General features: G+C 41.3%; 1 protein-coding gene across 2 annotated transcripts in view; it reads left to right on the top strand.

The window, feature by feature from the left end:
• The first annotated feature begins 2,808 nt into the window (after positions 1 to 2,808).
• The window catches only part of LOC137136292 (GDNF family receptor alpha-2-like), a 56,302-nt gene continuing 35,821 nt past the window's right edge, over positions 2,809 to 23,289 (top strand). For both annotated transcript variants that reach the window (XM_067521519.1, XM_067521520.1), the window contains exons 1-3: positions 2,809 to 2,949; positions 4,144 to 4,500; positions 22,419 to 22,514. In XM_067521519.1, coding sequence (XP_067377620.1) covers positions 2,898 to 2,949; positions 4,144 to 4,500; positions 22,419 to 22,514 — 505 coding nt within the window. In that variant the 5' untranslated portion in view covers positions 2,809 to 2,897. The remainder of the gene's footprint in view (positions 2,950 to 4,143; positions 4,501 to 22,418; positions 22,515 to 23,289) is intronic.

Here is a 23,289-nt window from a genome sequence, read left to right as displayed (position 1 = left end):
TCACCATACAAATACTAAAGCCAAAACTGATATCTATTCATGTTTGGTTAATTGTCTGTCTGCAGCCTGAATGCAGCAGCCAAATCAGAGCATAGGTGAATGAAGAAATAAACGGCTCAATGCAGCAGTGTGTCTGGCTAATGTGTTCTTTATAATCAGAAGTAACCAAAATTGTCAAAGAGTTTGGAAAAAAGAAAATTACAATAAATTAATGAAAATGATAGCAATGCCCTATATTCCCATTGGTAAAACCTCTTAACTTCATTATGAAACTTAATATCGTCAGATGAGACCAAAGTTGAATTGTTTGGTCATATTTCACACAGTATTCGCACTATTCTCATAGTTAAACACAGTGGAGGCTCACTGGTGTGTGTGTCTGCATTAGGCACTGGAGCTGTGTATAAGGTGGAAGGAAGAATGAATGCAGCTGAAATATTTTATTTGAAGCTTGAATTTTGAATCTGAAAACAAAGCCTCCTATACTCAGTCAAAAACCTCAAAACAAAGAGGCAGTGGATCCTTCAAGACGACAATGATCCAAAGCACAAAGCAAATACAGAAAACCTGTGGATATATTTAAAGAAGGCTGTATATGACAAACAACCAAGTCAGCTGGTAAACTTGGAACAATAATGCCGTGAGGAATGGGCTAAAATTACATCTGAAAGGATACAAACACTGCTTGGAGGATATCCAAAGAGGTTTGAGGAGGTTATAAAGGCAAAGGGAGGATATACAGAGAACAGAGAATTAGAGAACATTTCATAAAAGGGAATGTAAACTTTAGTAATTATTTTGAATAACTTAAGCTATCTTTTTTACAAACTCCTTGACCATTCTTGTTACTTCTTATAATGAAGTTTTTACCAGCTAAAAGAGCATTAAATATTATTTTTATTGAAAAAAGAAAAAAAAAACAATCTGAGCAATCCAAGTAATCTTATTTTTTTTACATATCATGAGATGTTTTCTTTTTGTCTTAACACAATAACTTGTCAACAAATCATTAAAAGATACATAAAAGCTAAACTCTACGACAATACGACAAGATATTTTCCACTTGACTCCTATCAGACAGACAGTCTGTCTGGCCTCCATCTCCATGGCAACACAGAAAACAGAAAGGGAAGTTTAGTTTTCTGGTTACAACTGTGGTCCAAGTCCACAGATTCATGGTTTGCACAGACATCTCAACATCACTTTTGACCTTTCCAGCCAAACAATAGTTTTTACATCTTATTCAGTTATTGTTTTATGTTTGGGTTCTTTTATCGTCTATAATCTACCTCACTTCTTTCTTCAATAGTGTCCTCATTATGACAGAGACTTCAGGCTCCGGGGGGAAAAAGAATAAACCCAGGCCAATATAGGCAGAATGAGGCTGATGTTGCCGTTATAACAGCAAGCTTTTTTCCCTCTTGGATGGAAGCCTGGGCTGACAGTCAAACATCATTATGAGCCAGTGGCCTTGCAGTTTGTCACTGTCAGAGCTTCTAAATAGAGACTTTGTTTTGAAGATTTGCAAAGATTTATGACATTCTGGGCACTATTTAAGCAGTGATGCACAGCAAAGTCATTTTGTTTAATGTGAAGCCACGTTGAAAAATAGCAGAATGTGTGGGTTGTGGGCTTATTTCCTCTGAGCGCAAATATAATACCATTCATTGTGCTCACTTTTTTTTTTAAAATCTTTCTTTGAGTTGGGGGAAACAGAGATGCTATGTGAAGTGTCGGCATATTTCATCATTGTTGGGTCCACCTTTAAACCCCGTGCTTTAAACCATTTGCACATTTTTCTGGAGTGTGGGAAGAATTCCGGATGTCAACTAATTACTTGAATAAAAGATTCACTATTTGCTGCCTGACCGGATATTCTTGCTATGAAGCATACATTTTTTCATCCCTTGGTGTGTTGCATCCTCACTCCTACAGCTGGATTTTGGACAGAGCTGCAAGACTTCCATACATGGAAAAGATAGTTATAATCAAAGGAGACTATCATACATGAATCATAGGAATAGTTTCACTATAGCCATACCGCAGGGGGTCAAAGAGAAAACACACAGACCACATCAGCTCACTATAATTGCACATGTGCATCTTTCCCTTGCTCCCTGTGGGCAAAGAATATCGTGGTGATTTTTCGACAGGATAACGTTAATTATTGGGCCCCGGCGTGACTGAGTTCAACGTTCTCCAATGAAAGCAGCCCCCGGCAGCGCCCTCTGTTGGCTCCCAGAAACTCCTCGTTATAAAGTGCTGTGATGCCTCGACACGCATGCAGTCAGTGCAAAATAAGCGTTCCCTCCCGTCCAGAGGAGCGCACGGCTTTTTTAAGGAGCCAGTGGTGGGAAAACAATCCAGTCAGCGTTTTAGAGTAGTTCTTCTACTTCCTTAAAGATCCTGGCGTACCCGACAGATCACTTCCCATCAGTTTAAGGGATGTGTTATGGACAAACTGTCTCCAAGGTCTTCAGTAGCCAAGCGGACAGTCTGAGCCCTTATAATGCGGAGAAATCAAGTCTCAGTAGTTTGTCGGTATGAACGCAGAGCAGACGGACCCTGAGCAGCTGCTTCCATGGATTGACTGACTGTGATTGATTGGCATCTGATTTTTTTTTATTTTTTCAATATCGGATTTTTCGTTGTCGTGCTCAGTCCTTTATTGAAAGAAATTGTGGATTATTATTCGGAGTCCAGGATTTTTCTTTTCAGTGATTCGTCTTTATTTTGGAGTTGATTGAGGATATTGATTTTTTTAATTTTTTTTTTATTTTTTTATTTTTTACAGTCAGCCTACACTGGGGTGAAGCATCCGGAGAACGGAATTAACCTTACACAAGGTGAAAATAGTAGTCTAATTGGACCCCAACTCATCTTTATCGCCGTCCAATATGAAGTCTGTCAACGTGTGGATGTGCGTTTACATCTTTCTTCTGCTCTTAGGTGAGAAGTGAAATATGGAAATAATATGTGCAACTGTGTGTTTTTTTTTGGGGGGGGGGGGGTTTCTTGAACATTGTAAGATCCGGAATAATTATTACTAGGGAGGATTTGTGGTATTCACTTTTCTTTAGCCGGAATTTTGCACAGGGTTATAATGTATCGCTTTTAAAAATATATATGTTCTCAAATGTTTACGTACGTTCATATCCTCTGTTTGAGGTAATTTAAAGATAGTTGTTACCTACAAACCCAGCTTGATTTATACTAGATAACCTCTTCAGTTGGATCAATTAAACTCTAAACTCTTAAAATCTATCTCAGAAATAAAGCGTAAATCGTTGTAGTTCACGTTTGGAGTAGGAAAGGAAAATATATGTAGTAAGTTAAACACTTGTGTCTGGTAGAATATGAGAAATACATCATCATCATCGTCATCATCATAATTATCATCATCATCATCCCGTACACCATCCTTGGCACGATTGTAAAAGTCAGTGATGTCCACAAACGCCTGTACATCACTTAAAATCACCCAAAGAATAAAATAATTGTAGGCAGATAACTTCGTGATACTCTTTTCTCACCCGTTGCTCTTTGATGTTGATGCAGTATCCCCTCATCTTCTGAGCGCCATGCTTCATATTACCACAAGGGGTCTCTCTTGTCATTTCACCAGAACTGTGTGTGCTTGAGTTTGTGTGAAGGTGCGTTTGGGTCTCGACTCCAGTCAAATAGCAACGCCGGAGTCTCTGCACTGTGTACTTAGTGTAAGCTCATTTTCTGGTTACCCAGATGTGAATCAAGCGTAGTTCTCGATTAGATGCTCGTTTGATGTGAGATAATTAGATATTCTTCAATGACTGAGAACAGATTTAATAATATTATGGAACGTGCAGTTTGCTTTGGAGGGTTTAGATGCACTACATTTTGTACAAGTAAGAGCATGTAGTTTGTAGTTGCACCAGGATATGTAAGATGCTAATGGAGATCTTAAAGAGTTTAATTGTCTTGGCAGAAGATTACTGAAGCTAGGGCCATAGGCCATCAAACCTGTCTATAAGTTAAAAACAAAAATGAAAACAGGTTTAGGGTGTTTGGATTTGCACACAGATATTCAAGCACACTCTATACTCCAGCTTCCCTCACACCCCTTTTTCTTGTCACCAACACCTCTGTCTCCTTGTCCCCACCTAGATGAGGCAGCAAGTTCCTGGGATGGTCCCTCAGCTTTGTCCGTGTCCTTGTCCACAAGTGCTCCAGGGACTCCAGGCACTGGGTCTGGGCCCAGAGCTCAGACAGAATGGGTGGACTGCATCCAAGCAAGTGACATGTGCAACCAAAACCCTTACTGCAGCTCTCGGTACCGGGTAATGCGCCAGTGCCTTGTGGGCAAGGAGAAGGAAGCTATGCTGGATAACAATAGGGAGTGCCAGGCTGCCTTGGAGGTGCTGCTGGTTAGTCCTCTGTATGACTGCCGCTGCAAGAGAGGAATGAAGAAGGAGCTGCAGTGTCTGCAGAACTACTGGACAATCCACATGGGACTCAATGAAGGTAGGAAGTAGATGGTTTTATGAGTCTCGGTCTTACAAAATACATGTATCATAACACCTTTAAAGTGGTGCAGTTTCTTAAAATCCATATATTTCCTTTTTAAAGTTTTTATCAGTCAGCTTTTTATGAATAATCTGGGACCTGTAGAAACTATAGTTTTAGTTTTCAGTATTCAGCCGTGAATCCAACTTATATCATGTTCAGTGGTGTTGTAACACAACACGCATTGCTTGGCATTACCCAATTCTCTCACAGCTGAGCGCTGTATAAAATGACAGGCATGCAAGCAGAAATACTATACAATGTGTTCATTGCTGCAGTAAATATTCTGTGGCCGTAAATATGCAGCGTACCTCTACAGAAATGAAGGAGCTTGCCTTAATGCATTTTTCAGCATTGTAACATTTAATTAATGAGTCTTCCTATCTCAAGTACCAGCATATTTTCTGAGCAAAAACAGAAAGGATGGTCACCACACCCACTGTTGAAGCCCTATTCCCTGATGCCAATTTATTGTGATACCCAGAAGCCCCTGATGAAAAATATATGCTTTCCTGCGTTCCTCACCCTCTCAAACGTAATGGAGCTATAATGGGATTATATTGGTAGACTTATTGGTTTTCACCTAAAGTGTTCCATATTACCTTGTAATTAGTTTACAGTTGTATAGCTCAGTGGCCTTTATGTGTCCACTTATGGAGGACATAAAATAGCACTCTTCTTGTAGCACTAAAACCATCACATTTTTGCATTGCAAAACATTTAAAGAGCATAAAGCAGCGTCCTGCACTGACATTATTCTTCATCCATCCTTAAGGCTAAAATAGCACCCAGTGTTTTATACTGAGGTAAATGTGACTGAATCAGAGCTGTGGGAGATGCTGTGCCCTGGGGATTAGGCTAAAGGGGGACCTTGACCCAAGAGTCACATTTCTGCTTGTACATGTGGCCACGGTCTTATGGACCGATGTCAAGTGTTACACCATGTCAACATGGCCATAGTATACTCAGCTGGTTTGAGACATAGGGTAATGGCAGAAACACAGCAGAGTTTCTGAGCTTTGAGCATTCTGGGCTTTTGTGTTGTGATCCGTGAAGTGATTTGCCAGGCTGACTGCTCATAGCACCAGCTACACTTCACCAGACCAATGGCAGCAGAGGGTCCCTGACATGAGTTCAAGAGAAATGTAATGACACGGATGCTCCTCGAGCCTTCAGTTTCTCTTCCCGCCTTTTCCTCCTTTTCTAACTCTTTCCCCTTTTTGATAATCTTTCTACCCTCCCTTCGTGTCACTTTCTCACACTCCTTCTCCTTTCAATAATGAATAGCTGCATCAGTCAAATTGTTTTAATTGGTTTGAATGCATCATGCCATCTGTCAGGCTGTCAAGAATAGAGATCTCCTGTACTGGGAGTGTGCCCTTTACAGAGTTCTTGTTTCTGAATAAGACTTCTATGGATTGTCCCACTTTGGCCCATGTTGCCCTCTGAGATAAAACCTGCTTTAAAACAAACGAAAAGCTCTTACAGTGCAGCCTTAATCTAATCACGATCCATTGTGCAGTCAAGCACAATCTATGTACAACATCCATCTCTGGTAACAAACATGAGAGGCTGAATCCCAACAGACACTCTTGAAATGATGTTAAACTACTTTTAAAAAATTGTTGACAAAACAGAACGGTTTCAGTCTAGTTGCATGGCTTGATAACGCATCATTCGTATATCTTTGAAGTTTTATTTTAGTCATGTTAATCAAGTTAGAATGAAAGTGTGTGATGGAGAAAAATTGGAGGAAACAATTGAAAGGAGTAGCACTAGAAAAGATATTGTAAAAGGACATGGACAACTGTGAGACAGAGACAGGCAGAGCTTGTATAAAGGCACATGTAGTTTTTATGGCTTGCGATGAGAACCATATGAAGAGCAATTTCTGGTTCATGGCTTGAGAACAACCATATCTAGTCTAAACAATTATGTCTGTGAAGAGAAAGCTGAAGTCGACCAGGGATGGACTCAAATTGAAACAATGCCATGTCCCTAGACCAGCTGTACAGAAACAGCGCAAACTGCCACAGGCAAGGTTAACTCAATACTTGACTTAGTGTGTATACTAGTATTCTTTTCAAATACAGAACCATATAAGTGTTGGAAACAGGTCAATAAAATGTGTACCTGTTAACATGGACAATTATGAAAGCCCACAGTGAATGAACACTGTGAGTAAAATTCTTTTATTATTTTTTTCAGTAACTTCAAGAAGATAAAGGGCTTTTATGTTCTTTTTATCTGTGCTAAGGTTTTACTGTTTTGGTTTTATAAGTATGAAATGTAAAAGCAGCTTTTTTAGGACCACATCAACTATTGTGCTACTGTACATATTAAAGTCCAGGCCAGTTTAATTATTGTCTGTCTTTTGAACATGAGCATCAAAGTAGTGCCTCATCATTTCTTTATAACATGCTTTGTGCAAATAGAGAAATTGGAAGTAAAATACAAGACAAATACACATTACATATTTATGCAAAATCATGGCAAAAGACTTTGTAATATTGAGAACATAAATTTTTCATTTGTGAATTAAAAAAGATTCTAAAAATTGCAGAGGTTTGTACTCAAATCAGAAATGTATTCCAAATGTGCCGTTCATTGCATGTTTTATCTGAAAAATGTTATTTTCTACATCAAATTGACTTTTCTTCATTGTCTTGCCCAGAGACACTTTGACCTATAGATGGGAGCAGGGATTCAACCACTGACCCTGTGGTCTGTGGATCACTGCCTCACCAACAGAGCTATAGACGCCCCCTTAGTTGATATTGAGAAATATGAACATTAAATATAAATTTCTTCCGCTGAAGAAGCTAATGCAACATTAACATCATGGGTGGAACCACAACCTTTTTATCTACTAGACACCGCTCCCTGATGCAGCTGCGCCAGTTCTGTGTGACAAACTACTTCCATCTGATATGTGATGGCCCCAAGAACTGCTGACTAAGCTTTGAACAATGTCTAAACATATGGAAATTGTGCTGATCTCCTTTGGGAACTTCAGCCTGTTGAGGTCAACTCTTATAGGTTCTTCTTGGAACCAGGTGATAGGAGGGACCACTCATTCTGGTTGCTGTTACGTGCCTTACACTCTTGCAGGTGAATGAGCTGTTTAAAGCTGTGATGCTGGCTCTATTTACCATCTGTACCAACAGTGAGACAGTGCTATTTTGCAGAGAGAGAGGATGTGTTGCACATTTAGATTCTGGAAGCGACAGATTGGCAGGTTTCCTCTTAGTCATAACAGAAGTGCAGATTTCGGGGGCGGCACAGTCTTATTAAGGAAGCTCACACATGATAGATTTTTCTAATACTAATAATAGGAAACATGTTTTTTTGTATATCTGATTTGTATAGTGGCTCTGGAACAGATTATAAAATAGTAATGTATTATACGCCTTTAACAACACCCAGGCTGAAGACAGACTGAAACACATATTAATTGTTTTTACAGGTATTGTAAAGAGATATGATTTGGAAGCCATTTTAATGGTTTTATACATTTTGGCGACAATATTAAATAAACATGTGGTGGATTGCCATATATGTAGTTGTTTATTTGACAGAATAAATCTAAATTTTAATATGCAAAAACACTTTCTTTGTTAGGAAGACTCAATGCACCTTCTGTGTATAAGCTAAAAATGTTACATCAAAGCAAACTGAGGAGTCCAGTCTATGAAAAGTTAGTCCATGAGATGTGACTTTAAATGATATTGGCAATAGTGAACAAGTTCTAGACACTTAAAAGCAGCAGGAGTGTCTCCAGGCAGGCAAGTCCACTGAAAGGCCTGAAATTCAGAAAGTGTTTCAAAGTTGGCAATTTGTTTGATGAAAGCAGCATTGCTGCCGATTACACAAACCACAGATTGCCTCAGTGTGACGACAATCACACTACCATCATCAAGTGTTGCTTGATGTGTCTTCTTGAAATACCAGGAGCTCTTTGACACGTTTCAGCAGGTGGTGGCAACTACATTTCTGCAGCACTTTTAATTTAAAAACATATTCTTCTTTGGTGCAAATCTGTTTGAATAACAAGGCCCTGCAGCTGTGATGTGGGGTCAGATTCCTCTCTTTATTGCTATGCTGTTGTTGTCTGCCTTTAGGGTAACGTACTGACCCATTTGACTTAAGAACTGAAGGATAAAGGTGTTATAATGCTAAATGCTCCTAAAAACTATTTTCCTATGTATTTTTTTAATGAATGAATAAAGCGCTACATTTTTTAATGGACAGGAAGTTCCAAAAAGGAGGTTGATGGCGGGCTTATGCTCCACAGTACTGTCCAGTGTTGGACTTGTTACTCATAAAATGTAAATATTAAATATTAAGTAGTAATTATTCTGTTTAAAATTAATAATGTTTAATAATGTTTTTGTTGCTTTGTGAAGCTGCTGTGGGTGATTAAGATCCAGTTTTAGTTGTTTATCGCATGAGCGGCTATAGCCATCTACCGCTACTGCAGAGGGCTCATCTTTGTTGGGTTGTATCTCCCTGAACTTTGCATTGTTACGCAGTCTGATTAAGGGTTTCAAGAGCTTTGAGGTTTTTCACAGTGGAAAGATCCACACACAATTTACTTACTTATCCGAATAAAATCAAACTAATGGGAATATTTCTAGCCACTGACAACAAGTGATGATGACATCACTTGTTGATGATGACAACATGTAATGTTGTAACAAACTTATCGGAGGGAGTAACTGTGATATTATTATCTGATTTTTATAGGCATAGCACTTTGCTTAAGCACATTGGGTAGTGTAGCACACTTGACAAAACACGCAGACAGGATCTGGTGGTTTCTCTCTCTTTACTGCAAAATTACAGACAAACAGTACACTGTTGTTAACATCGTTCTGTCTGGTGTCTCGTCTCAGCGCTATATGACAGTGTGTCGGCGCTGCCTGCAAACTCCCGACCTGAGCATATTTAACACATACTCGTAACAATTGTTTGTTTGTTTGTAAATGTTTGGCACCAATAATGAAACAGCACTACTACAACTTCAGTCCTTACACCTGACATCTTTACAGTTACATGTGATGCAGTTTAGATGTTTCTCAATCAAATGTATCGTACAGGGTCCTAATCCTAATGGCCGAGTTAGCTTAACTGCTACCTTCTCATTGCTAACATCTAACTCGTGCCAACACACTCTGAATGGGAGCAAACGGCCAACTTTCCCACTTTAATCATAACCCTCTGCTTTATATGAAACTTTAATCCTCTATTCCATATCTCGTCAGCTTACCTGCAAAATTACAGACAAACAGTACACTGTTGTTAACATCGTTCTGTCTGGTGTCTCGTCTCAGCGCTATATGACAGTGTGTCGGCGCTGCCTGTAAACTCCCGACAGAAACGCTCGCTAAAGGGTATCTCCCTCTTGTGGCGAACATCGGTAACAACACTTATAAAAGCTCACTATGTTGTCTGTGTGCAGAAGACTGAAGTGCAGATGTCTCAAAATAAGGTAAACTAGCAAATCAAATGTGCCAAAAGAACAGTGTAGAATATGAACTAAGATACAACGGGGTTAAATAACAATATATGTGTTGGGGCTCTAACCTGTTTTAATTCCCTTACACTCTCCCCTCCAAAAATAATGGCATCCTGACATTATGCAATCACCAGTTCATGTAATTAAATGATCAGTACACTTGTTATGCATAGCATATAGATAGGTTATTCCCAGTAGGAGTCAGAGTTCACAGCGTTCCTGTAAATGCAATGCTGCTCCCAGCCAATCATATGACACATATCTCCTGTTAATGCCATATGTCTGCAGTAGGTGTTAATGTGCACGATAACACGCCACTGCCCCCTTCCGCTATGTACACGGGTATCTGCATTACTTCTGAGAGTAAGGACTTTTAACCTAGTAATAACCTTCCTACAAAAGAATGTCGTACACAAGTTATGATAGGTGACTGCGCTAACATTTTCAACGACAACATTCCTATAGTATCATTATTTAATCTTCCCAAAACTTTCTTACATTCTTGTTTAGCTGTAGCTGGAGTACTTCTTATGAACTGTGAAAAATGTCAACATTTTCCTTTCCAACGTTCCAATTGTCTTATTTTCTGACTAGGTCTATTACTTATTACTGAGACATGCTAGGCTCACCTAACCTATGATAAGTCAGAATAACTTTTGCCTTTCTCCTTCTCAAAGGATATCTTTTCTGTCTGACCGGTGATAGGTCAGTGTCTTCTTGGCTACTGGGTGCAGATTCAGAGGACTCATTTTCACACTCCATGTTCAGCGTCTCAATGTTCTCATCCGCTGTTCTGTTTTCCTCCTCCTCTGGTGGTTGTTCTCTACTGTCCTCGGGAGTCAAATCCTCTGTTGCTACTACTGTGGTGTGTGGATAGAACTCAGGTGCTTCTGCTCTCAAATAACCTTTGACCCCTTCGTCACTTCTTGCTTGTGTTCTGACGATGGCTCTCCAGTCATCCTCCTCATCAGAGCTCTTTTCCTGTTCCCTATGTCTCTGTTTGTTGACTTTCACTCTTTCACTCACTTTTCTCGGTTCACCAGGTGACTTCACTTCTTCAACTGGGAGAAAGTCACATGGTAACAGAAGGTTCCGGTGAATGACCCTAGTGCGTCCCTTCCCATTTTCAGGCTTAAGCTCATACACTGGGCTATCCTGGTGTTTCCTCTGTATTACGACATACACTTGATCTTCCCAGAATGACCTGAGTTTTCCCGGACCGCCCTTCTCGTTTAAATTTCTGATCAACACTCTGCACCCAGGATACAACTCTGCACCATAGGCCTTTTTGTCATAGAGGACTTTTCTTCTTACTCCCTCTTTGCAGGCGGTGTTTGATGCTAGCTGGTAGGCTTCTGTCATTCTTGCCCTCCATTTCTCTGCATAGTCTGTATGAGATGAGCTTTGATCTTTTGCAGCAAGCCCAAACATGAGATCAATAGGGAGCCGGGGGTTACGGCCAAATAAGAGGAAATAAGGTGCATACCCTGTGGCCTCGCTGCGTGTGCAATTGTAAGCGTGGATCAATTTTGTCAGCGATGCCTTCCAATCTGTTTTAGCAGTCTCCGGTAGGTTTCTGAGCATTGCCAGCAGTGTCCTGTTGAATCTCTCCACCTGGCCATTCCCTTGTGGGTGATATGGTGTGGTCCGGGACCCTTTAACTCCACTATACTTTTGTAGCTTCTCGAACAGTCTGTTTTCAAACTCCTTTCCCTGGTCATGATGGAGTCTTGTGGGAAAACCAAATCTCAGTGCAAAATCTCCAAATATTTTCTCAGCAGCTGTTTTGGCAGCTTTATTTCGGCAGGGGTAAGCTTGAGCGAACCGTGTGAAGTGGTCCATTACTACAAGAATATATTCATATCCTCCCTTACATTTCTCCAGATGTAAGAAATCAATGGACACCAGCTCGAATGGATATGTAGTAATGATGTTAGAGAGAGGAGCTCTAGTTGGTTTTGTGGGGCGCTTATTTTTCAGACAGCTGCACACCTGCGTGACGTGATGCTCAACATCTTTCTGCATATGAGGCCAATAGAAGCGGTCCCTGATAAGGGTCAACACCCTCTCTACTCCAAGGTGACCCATCTCCTCATGGAGTTCTTTGTACACAAGCTGGTGGTATTTCTTTGGCAGAAGTAGCTGCGTTCGACTGGCAGTTTTCCGATATAGCAGCCCATTACTGTCCATGTGTAGTCTTGATTTTTGCCTCACCAGTGCAGCTATTTTCTTATTATTGTGGAGTTGTTTTCTACTCTTTGGCCACTGTTCTGACAGGACATATTTGAGCACCTCACCAATCACGGGGTCCTCTCTTTGGGCTTCCCTTAAGGTGATTTTAGGGATTTCTGCTACTGATGTTGTCATGTCATTATTTTCAGTTACTACTGTTGAGATGATCGCAGGGCACAGCCAGGGCTCAGTTGTTTGGGACTGAACAGCCACCGCTTGTGTCACGCTGTTCATTACCTCAGGCATTATTACCTGTGTACACGTTTCCATGTACTGCTCCATATCAAATGGCATACGCGAGAGACCATCAGCGTCATTGTTTGCTCTGCCGGGACGGTACTTGATGGAGAACTGGAAGTCGGCGAGTTCTGCTACCCACCTATAGGTGGTTGCGTTCAGCTTGGCAGTGGTAAGCACATATGTGAGAGGGTTATTGTCGGTGTAAACTGTGAATGCTGGAGCATAGTACAGATAGTCCCTGAACCTCTCACATATTGCCCACTTCAGAGCCAGGAATTCCAGTTTTCCCGAGTGAAGGTGGTAGTTTTTCTCTGGGGCTGTTAGAGTCCGGGACCCGTATGCAACCACAGCCAACTTTCCCTGCTGCTTCTGATAAAGCACGGCTCCAAGCCCCTCCTGCGAGGCATCGCAATGTAGGGTAAATGGCTGCTCGAAGTCAGGATATCCTAATACGGGCGGCTGAGAAAGAAGGTCAATGAGCTGGCACAATACCTGCTGATGTTCCTTTAACCATGTAACTGGATGACTTGATGACAACTGGCCTCCACTGTTCCGCTTGTTTTTGTCCTGTTTTACTCGTTTGTGCTTTCCTTTCACCATTTTGTCTGAAGAGAGGAGATCATACAGAGGCTTGGCTATGCGAGAGAAGTTTGGGATATAGCTGCGATAATATGAAACGAATCCCAACAACTTTCTTAACTCTCCTACAGTGGTAACTTTCCTTTGCTTCAATGCCTGCACAGGGGCGATGTCTGCAGGATCCATAGTGTAGCCATCCTCTGTGACCAGCCTCCCTAGAAATCTCACCTGATTTTTGAAGATCTCGCATTTTTTTGGCGTTAGCTTGACCCCATGGTTCTTATAACTGTGTAATACACTTCTGAGGTCACTGAGATGGTCATCAAATGTCTTAGAATGGACCAGATTATCATCCAAATATGGTAGGCAGATCTCATCTCGCAGTCCCCCTAGACACTCTTCCATCGACCTCTGGAACTCTGCGGGTGCGGATGACAATCCAAAAGGGATCCTCACCCATTCGTACAAGCCCCAGGGTGTGATGAATGCAGTGAGAGGGCGGCTTGACTCTTCCAGGAAGCCTTGGTGGTAAGCCTTCCCTTGGTCGAGGACAGAAAACCAAGAGCTTCCCTTCAGACTGTTGAGCAGATCTTGTATTCGGGGTATTGGGTGGCGATCTGGAATGGATTTCCTATTTAGCTCCCTATAGTCACAGCACAGACGTAAGCTTCCGTCCCTTTTCCTCACACATACAATGGGACTGGAGTAAGAAGATTTTGATTTCTTGATCCAGCCTCTGTTCAACAGATCCTCCAGATATTCTTTTACCTCCTTATGAAGTGGCTTGGGGATGGATACATATGTCTTCTTCACCGGTGTGGGGTCACTCAGGCGTATTTTGAGCTGCAGTGATGGAATGGTCCCCACGTCATATTCATCCCGAGAAAAAGCTCCACACTCCTCCCTCAAGACCTGTTTGACCTGCTGTTGTTGTGCTAAAGAGAGATGACTGAGGGGGACTGGGGGGTCCCAGCTATTTTTATCACCATTCACTGTCATGTCTCCTTGCACTGTCTCCTTAGCCTCCCTTTCCTGTTTTTCTTGAGGCTTTTGGTTCACCGTTCGTGTTTCATTCTTTCCCACCGGTTCTGCCGGTGCAGGGTAGATGGATTTAACTACATGGGTCTGCCCCAGTATGGTTCTTGGAGGGAGATAGATATCATGAGCAGTGTTATTCGTCACTGGGATAGTAAAGCGGGACCAGGTGCCTCTCTGTAACCGCACCACACTCTCTTCAATGTGCAGCCCCTCCGGGAGCTGTGGTTGTGAGCGGGGTTCAAAAAGGACATCTTGTTGCTCTGGGAGGGGGCCTACACGTACACTGCATTTAAGTCCTTTTGTCTGACCTGGAGGGATAGTCGTAATCTCTTTACCTCCTTTGACCATGCCTTCTCCTAGCCTGTCGTCTCCACTCCTCATTAATTTTAGAAAGACTTCGGTCCTTTTGCAGTCAAAAGAGAATGCTGCACTGACAGCCTCGGTAATCCCACGGGGTGGGTCTATGCCCTTCTCTAACAGATGTTCTATTACATTGTATCCAATAATTGGTTCTTCAGCCACACCATCTTCATTAGCTACCAGCATTGGGACCAAGAGTTCCAATTGTGTGGTGTGGTCTGATGGCAGTTTAAATTTAACTTCCACCCACCCGGAGAAGGGGATTGGTGTCTGGTTCACTGCTCTTCCATCTAGTGTTTCTGATCCAAGGATCTCTGCAATACTCTTCACCATGGTATTTGGGATGTGCCGTTGTCTCCAGTTCTCATTTATCAGGCAGACTTGTGACCCAGTGTCCCACAATGCTCTTGTCTCAACCCCGTTCAACAGGCAGGTGATCATCAATTTCTTCCCAATCAGGCTGAGCAACTGTGCTCTGCGTCTTGGAGAGAGAAGACTGACACTGATCATGTCATTTCTCTGTGATCCAATGTCTTGTGCTTTAACATCCCTTTTGTTCTCTAAACCTTGGATACTGTCATCAATCAGCTTGTAAACATCTCCAGATGGCTTACTTTCCTTGTCTGCTGATGGTGTTGGTGTTGCAGTGCTTGCTGACAATTCTACCTGTCCTGGTTTTTTTTCCGTGCTCCTCCTCATCCTACACCCACGGGATAAGTGACCGCTTTGCCCACATTTGAAGCAATGGTCACACTGTTCTCCTTTTTTGTTGTCTTGACATTTTCTGCAGCTACGTTCGCTGCTTACTCGTTGCTGTACTGGAGGCTTAGGAGACCCATGGATAACTTTTTTTATTTCTTCCATCTCTTCTTTCAGTTGTTTGATTGTATCCAGCAGTTCCGCTTCCATTTGAGTGGTTGCTGGTGGTGTTTTTTGCATTTTAATTTTGGTGGGCATGGAGGAGAACTGTTCTTCACCATCAACTGCTCTCACTGTTGTCTCAGGGACTGGTGATCTTTCTGCTTTTATTTCTCTCACCTTGAGTTCTTTACTGTTCTTTCTGAATTTCTGCTGCCGTTCCCACTCCAGGCTGGCTGCTTCATTTGTTTTTGCAATCAACACGTCATCAGTGACGGCTGGGTCATCCAGATAATTTTTTAGCTGATATTTCACACTGTCACTAATTAGCCCCGTCCGCACCGCTCTCAGAAACTTCCTCTGAACCAGCTCAGGGCTGTACTGCTCATCTGTACCAGGCTCTCTGGAAGAAGCTAACAGTCTCTCTTTCAGCTCTATTGCCCTAAAGAGGAAGTTTTGTGGGGACTCGTGATTATCCTGGGTGATGTTTATCAGCCGATGGTACAGATCAACAGAGCTATCCTCCTTGTAATGTCCCTTTAAGATGGTGCGCAGCTGGGAAAGAGTGAGATCTGTTTTAATCTCCAGCATATCGCGGAGGTTCAACCCTGGGCTTACAGCTCGGACCACTGCCTCAATAATTTCCGCCTCACTATGGTTTTTCTTTAGTCCCATGTCAATCTGGTGGGTGAGGTTAGAATAAGACAGCTTGTCCCTCTGCCCTCTTTCTCCAATCTGTCCATTAATTTTGAACTCCCTCCGAAGAGTTACTTCAGGTGACTGTGTAACTGTGGACCAGGCTGGTTGGTGAGGGGAAGCATGCCTTTGTTGCTGACTAGTTATTCTGTTAGTTAGCTTCAACATTTCCTCCTCAAGTTTCTTGGTAGAGGTCTGAAAACTCAGTTGTAGTTCTGCATATTGTTCTTGTAAGCTGGCTAACATAGCAGCATCTTTGCTTGCCCTAGCCCCTGTCCCCTGTGCTTGGTCACCTCTTTCCTTCACCTCTTTAGCATTTGTTAATAAGTGGACCAAAAACTCATGAGCCACTTCCTCTTCCTCATTTTCAACAGCTATTTCTGCTGCTTCGGTTATTAACCTGATCAGCGTGTGCTTTTTGGACTGTTTGTCAGTGGAGATTTTTGCTTGCAAACACACCTCTTGTAGCTGCTCCAACCTAAGAGATACCAGGGTCTCACTCAACTGGTCTTGCAGGTGCTCCAGCGCCATTTCGTTTGTGTTGCCTCTGCAACCTCACACTGTCTTCTCAGTAGCACAGCTGATCCCCGTACGGGCCACCAAATTTTGTAGCACACTTGACAAAACACGCAGACAGGATCTGGTGGTTTCTCTCTCTTTACTGCAAAATTACAGACAAACAGTACACTGTTGTTAACATCGTTCTGTCTGGTGTCTCGTCTCAGCGCTATATGACAGTGTGTCGGCGCTGCCTGCAAACTCCCGACCTGAGCATATTTAACACATACTCGTAACAATTGTTTGTTTGTTTGTAAATGTTTGGCACCAATAATGAAACAGCACTACTACAACTTCAGTCCTTACACCTGACATCTTTACAGTTACATGTGATGCAGTTTAGATGTTTCTCAATCAAATGTATCGTACAGGGTCCTAATCCTAATGGCCGAGTTAGCTTAACTGCTACCTTCTCATTGCTAACATCTAACTCGTGCCAACACACTCTGAATGGGAGCAAACGGCCAACTTTCCCACTTTAATCATAACCCTCTGCTTTATATGAAACTTTAATCCTCTATTCCATATCTCGTCAGCTTACCTGCAAAATTACAGACAAACAGTACACTGTTGTTAACATCGTTCTGTCTGGTGTCTCGTCTCAGCGCTATATGACAGTGTGTCGGCGCTGCCTGTAAACTCCCGACAGAAACGCTCGCTAAAGGGTATCTCCCTCTTGTGGCGAACATCGGTAACAACACTTATAAAAGCTCACTATGTTGTCTGTGTGCAGAAGACTGAAGTGCAGATGTCTCAAAATAAGGTAAACTAGCAAATCAAATGTGCCAAAAGAACAGTGTAGAATATGAACTAAGATACAACGGGGTTAAATAACAATATATGTGTTGGGGCTCTAACCTGTTTTAATTCCCTTACAGTAGCATTTTCTATTGTGGTTTTGTTTATAGTTTAATACATTAAGTCTGAGGTGACTTTAATTTTTCCCTGTTAAGCCAGACCACTGTCTTTTCCTCACCTTAGCCAAGTGATTGTGTAGATGTAAACACACCGTTGTTATTTAATGCTGTAGTGACAAAACGTGATGCTGTGCTGATATTTTGGCAGAAAAGGAAACTTGTAAGTTGTATATTGTATGTTTTTGTATATTAATTTTAATTAATATTCTTGTCTGGGAATATTTTGCTGATATGTTTAATAATAACATACTTGTGACTTGTTATTTGTCATTGGAGTTTAGCAACAGAGCTTTTAGGAGACAGGGTTGTGCTAATGGTGACCTGTTAATTGTGTTTTCTAACAGAAAATGGCAGATGAATTCAATGCGTCTGTGCAGCCGTCCTTCATAGATAATATGAGGTTTCGGCTCTGAATGGGCCCGTGTCAGTGTGAGGCAATGAGGACTAGCAGTTTGAATCTATAAAAGAAGTAATTACTAAGACAGAAACACTGGCTGCTATGCACAGGGTAGAGGTGGCTGCAGTTCTCTTTCAATTGTGCCTTGGGCCTCGTGTGGATATGGCCCTGCAGCTTGGCTGTAGAACTGGTCATTTAAAGGGTTAAGTTCCACATCTCCAATGTACATTGTTTTGTAGCTTAAGCTATGAAACCTTAGCACGAGTCTCCAAGTAGAAAATCAAAGATCTTTTGTGAGGACTCGTCAGAGCAGTTTAATTAGCCAAACCGACTTTCACTGCAGAGAGAGAAAGCAGAGCTCCACAACTGTGAGAGCAAACTCTTTACAGGAAACTACGAGACTACCAGATGATTTTATGATTTATTTTCACCATTTTTGTAACTGTAAGCACTGCAAAGGTCAATCTCTGAATATGTCACTGCATCATGCTAATACCAAGCCTTGCTGTAGATAGTTAAATCTAATGCTGTGGGTAGTTACATGATATGGGCAGTGTAAGAATGCTGGCCAAATGTCGAGAGAGTGAGAGAAGACAGGAGGAGGAAATTTTGAGAAAGAGAGAAATCCAAATAATGTAAGAAAGAGGAGAGGAAGAAAGAGAGAGCTGGATGTAGGAGGTGGGGGTGGGTGGTGTTACAAAGGTACACAGTATCCCTGGGTGAAACCATCATTACTATGAGCAATGGTAGCAGTCACCGGCCATTACCTTAGCCATCCACTGTCATAAGCAGAACATTTTTCCAGCCTGCCCTGCATGTCAGGGGATAGGGGAAGCAGGCTCCTGCATGCTGAATATGTCCTCTCTGCTTTCTCCCTCCCTGCACTGGAGACCAGGCCGGCACTCACTAGGTGGCTACTTCATCATCAGAGGAAGGGACCTGTCGATAGCTCCTGGTCATGATCAATAAGTCCTTTCAATGTTTACCCCCTCCTCATCCTTTTCATCCCCCCTTTTCCCCTTTCATCTTTCATCCCAAAATGTGAAAAGGATCAGTGAAATATTGTGAGAAAACAGTTGCTGTTTGTCCCCGTAAATCTGTCTAATGATTTTCTATACTGTAAGGTGAACTGCCTGAGATGACTCCCATTCACTATGAGGCTGGTATAGAACGTGACAGTGTGGCTGAAAAGCGAGCCAGATAGCACGGTTTATATTAGCCTTTTATAGCAAAGTGACTTCTCAGGCTGTCTATCAGAGGGGAGAGTGAGTGGCAGGCCATTCTGCTCAGAGAATACTGTCATGATGTTGGCATTAAGTCTCATTGTTGGCAGAAAGGTTGTTGAATGAATGTGCATCGCAGAAGTCAACTACTAGGCCCAGAGGCTGTCATCATAGCATGGCTACCTCTCCTTCATTCTTCCTCTCTCTCTCTGTGTCTCTCAGTCAGTTTCACTCTCCACATCATTAATTGAAAGAAGTATTTGGTGGAATAAGGCAGTTTTATTTCTAACACATGGAGTAAATTTAAAAGCACATACTGTCCAGCCAGATTATGATTATTAGGGGTAGTCATCCCTCAGTTACCAGTTTATATGTACAACAATACTAATTATGTTTACAGTCAATATTTACAAATTTATGAGCTTCTACATTCATTCATATAAATGCAAAATGTTCAGGAGAAATTGGTGTATTGGGCTGCACTGCTGCTGCCTGTTTTTATGTTCTCTCCAATATGCTGCTATGCCATAAAGATAATAGGAGTTTTTACTGGAAGTTTTGGAGGATTTACACAGTATTCAGCATTTAGTACCTGACACCGAGTATTAAAATGCTGATTTAGGTAAACAAGTGTGTAACTGTTCATTTTAACATTACACTGGCATAGCCAAGGGGAAGGATGAAAATTTCAGCACTCATTTTCTCAGCTGTATTTGCCCGCCACACCACACTGGATTGGAATTGTGATTTGAAATATTATTCTGAGCTAATCCAATATTCTATTTTTGTGGTTTGAAATTGAGTTTAAAATGTCAATATGGCTTCAAAAGCTGAGCCGTTAACTGAATTTATGCTTCAACTTGTGTTCTGTTAAGCACAATTTAAAAGAAAGATGCATTTGTCATATCACTTTATTTTTTTATGAAAACATTATATGAGTGAGTTGGGAAAAAGATTATTGCATTTTATCATATTGTAAAATAAATAAAATGTGGTAGTAGTTCCAACATCCAAGGTTTCCTCCTTAAATTTCTATAAAATAGAAGTGTGCTTAGAGACTTGGTTTAAAAGGAAGACTGGTCTTGCTAGCTTGAACTCCACTGACAGCTCATTTGCAGACTTTGGGAGCTTTGACAGCAAAGGCTTGGGCACCTTTTGTTACTAGCGAGTATGTGCAACAACGAACAGGGCTCTGCAGAGGACCTCCGGCTGTGCTCCAGGCTGCTGAGCCTGTACTAAACTTTCTTCCTATATAATTAATGCAATAATAGATTTAGTGTTGTAATATATTGCTAATATTTGAACTAGCAGTGATATGTTATATGTGACTGCACTATCTGGCCTTTTTCCATCATCGCCTGGAGCAAAACTAGGGAACAGTATAAAATCAATATTAAACAGGAAAACAATCAGCATAGGGCACCTTTAAAAACACAACAAGGTGAATGACAGGTATTAAAATTGACTTTGCTTTGAGCCAAAAATGATTTGCCAAGAATGTCGCTAAACATCCATAGGACAGTTTCCATCACCTCGGGAGTTTAGTTTCATTCATAATGCATGTGAAAAGAATGAGTGATGCCACCTAATGGCTCCAAAAACCCCTTATGGCAAAGGAGAGGTATTCCTCTCATGCTGTGACTAGCAAAAGACCTGATTGTCTGCCTGAGCCTTGCCGGTCATGCTCCATACTGTCGGCAAATGAAGTCAAACGGAGGCTTAATTACAGCGATAAGTTGTTGCCCTGCGGCTAAAAACATCTTATCTCTAAACAGCTGGGAAGAATTTTCTATTACTTGATGAATGTATAATTGGGTCCAGGGTGACTGTCAAAGAGCAGTTTCTTTCAAGTACAACAAAGAATCCTGCTGTGGGGTATTTCACATCCTAAGGGTGGGTGTGCTTAAAGTGTGTTTTGTAATTTTATGATTCAGAACGCCCTGTAACATGTATAAGCTTTTAAAATTCATTTACTACAACTACTGCTGTTAGCACAGTGTGCATTATACAGTTGTTCTTATGAAATTTAATGTACCTTAACACAATTTGATTCCTGGCTGATGGTGCAGTGAAGCTTCCCTACACCAAGAAGCTGCCAAAATGGTCAACAATCATTTAACAAGATGTTTTGCTTTTGGCAAAAGATAGAGCATCCTTTATTGCACAATGGTCAATATTGTACAGTCTTCTTGGTGTACTGAGATGAAGCCTTTGCCATTGTCTCTTTTCTGTACACAGTTGTTGTGGTTGCTGCCAAACAAAGTCCTGGAATGAGGGTTATTGTGGTTGTTTGCAAAGTAAGTGGTAGCTTGAACTTTTGAAAGGCTTCTAAGGTATTATAAGATGCACCTCCTGTAATTTGACATATACTCAAGTCTGTCGGTCGGCCTCTCAAGCCTCCCTCTCTCTCATGACAGGGATGTAATGACTAACATGAGACCAACCGATATGTGGGTGACACAAATGCAACAGAAAAAAAAATAAAAAAAAATAAAGGCAGAATTTCATTAAAAATATGCATCCATATCTTTCAATACACAAACAAAAAAGCTAAAGAAGAGAGGCAAGAGAGTCAAAACCTGGAATGTTTTTATTTGATCATTAAGTTCAGAGAAGATATAAATAACACTGTCCTTTATGCACTGGTAAACACACACACACACACCTTCCTCGGTAGGTTTACCTACTATCACAGCAGCTAGAAGACAACATTTTATCAGCTTGCATCATCATTTTTGAGAGCATTTGATGGGCATGTTGATCAACAAAATGTGCTTTATCTAGCGATATGGTCTTTTGATTGGGTGCTCAGGCAACACAGTCTTGTACCAACAGGTTTCTGACTTTCTTTATTTGTTGCAGAGGATCTCCAAGCCGTCCTCACAACACCGGCTCTGTGTTCCTATTGGGATCAGAATGCAAAGCTATTACACACTGGAGGGTTTGTCTCAATTGCAGCAAATGGCTATGAATTTTAAATGCAGGATTAGGGCCTACAGAGAGACAGGCACATGAGACAGACTCAGTCAATTGAGTGCTAATTTGATTTCTTTATTTTATTTATTTTTTGTTACAAACAGCTCTAGCAACACATTGTTAGCAGGGAAGATGCAAATCCTATGCCTAAATCTTTCAATCTTTCGTTCAAATTACTCTTTCCAAAAAGAAATTGTTTGTCAGTTGTTGGTCAGCCAATCAAATACTGGGGAATGACAGTTATATTGATTGATGAATCTTTGTCCCACTGTTTATTGTTTCAGGTGGAGACATGGATGACTCATCTCCATACGAACCTGTACCACAACCTGCGCCGAACCGGCACCATGACGCTTTCCGCTTGGCGTCCATCTCTTCAGGTATAACAGGCTTGATCATGATTTGAAGTCTTGCTCCTTTATAATATGAGAGAGTATTAAGTAAGTGAAGAAGCAAGAACCTGTTGATCTTTCCTTACTGACACTCCCCAAGTCAACTGTCCTCGGCCTGTGAAGAAAAGGTGTGCTTAGGGTTTGATCTTTCTTGTGATACATGCTAATTGTTAACTATAAACTCTCAGTGTGCCACCATACTTCTTTGCCAGCTACTTATGTGACTTTTATTTTGATTTCCTCCTTAGTTTATTAATTAAACAGGCTAGCACTCAGCAGGGGGTTACATTGTGCTATTTAAATTACTGGTTATCACAATCACGGTATCACAACTCAATGCAGATCCTATTATGAGATACGGCCACAATAGTTTATGCAGTGCAGAAAAGCGATTTACAATAGGTGTGACTGGACACAGGTACAATGCCTTTCCGTTGCCAGTGCCACAGGCTACTGTCACTTGCACAATCAATCACTTTCTTTCATCCAGTTCTGACAAAAATTTCCAGAGGATGTTCATTCTTTTTTTTTTTCTTTTTAGCCAAAAGCAGTCTACAAACGCTGAAGATAGCACATTTCCTTTTCTTTTGACTGATGTATCTTGCTTTGTTTTATAACTGGGAGGTACAAGAAAGACACGCTTTTTTACTTAATCCCTTTAGCTTGAAATTAGCAGTGTATCACTTGTTTGGGGAAATGCTCTTGTTTGATATATTGAATGAAGGAGAAAGTACAAGAAAAAATTTAAAAGACGTTAGGCTTT

This window comes from Channa argus, chromosome 11 (genome assembly GCF_033026475.1).
Source record: "Channa argus isolate prfri chromosome 11, Channa argus male v1.0, whole genome shotgun sequence".
Classification (NCBI taxonomy): Eukaryota; Metazoa; Chordata; class Actinopteri; order Anabantiformes; family Channidae; genus Channa; species Channa argus.
Note: the sequence above shows the minus strand (reverse complement) of the source record. Positions and strands in the feature narration are given on the sequence as shown.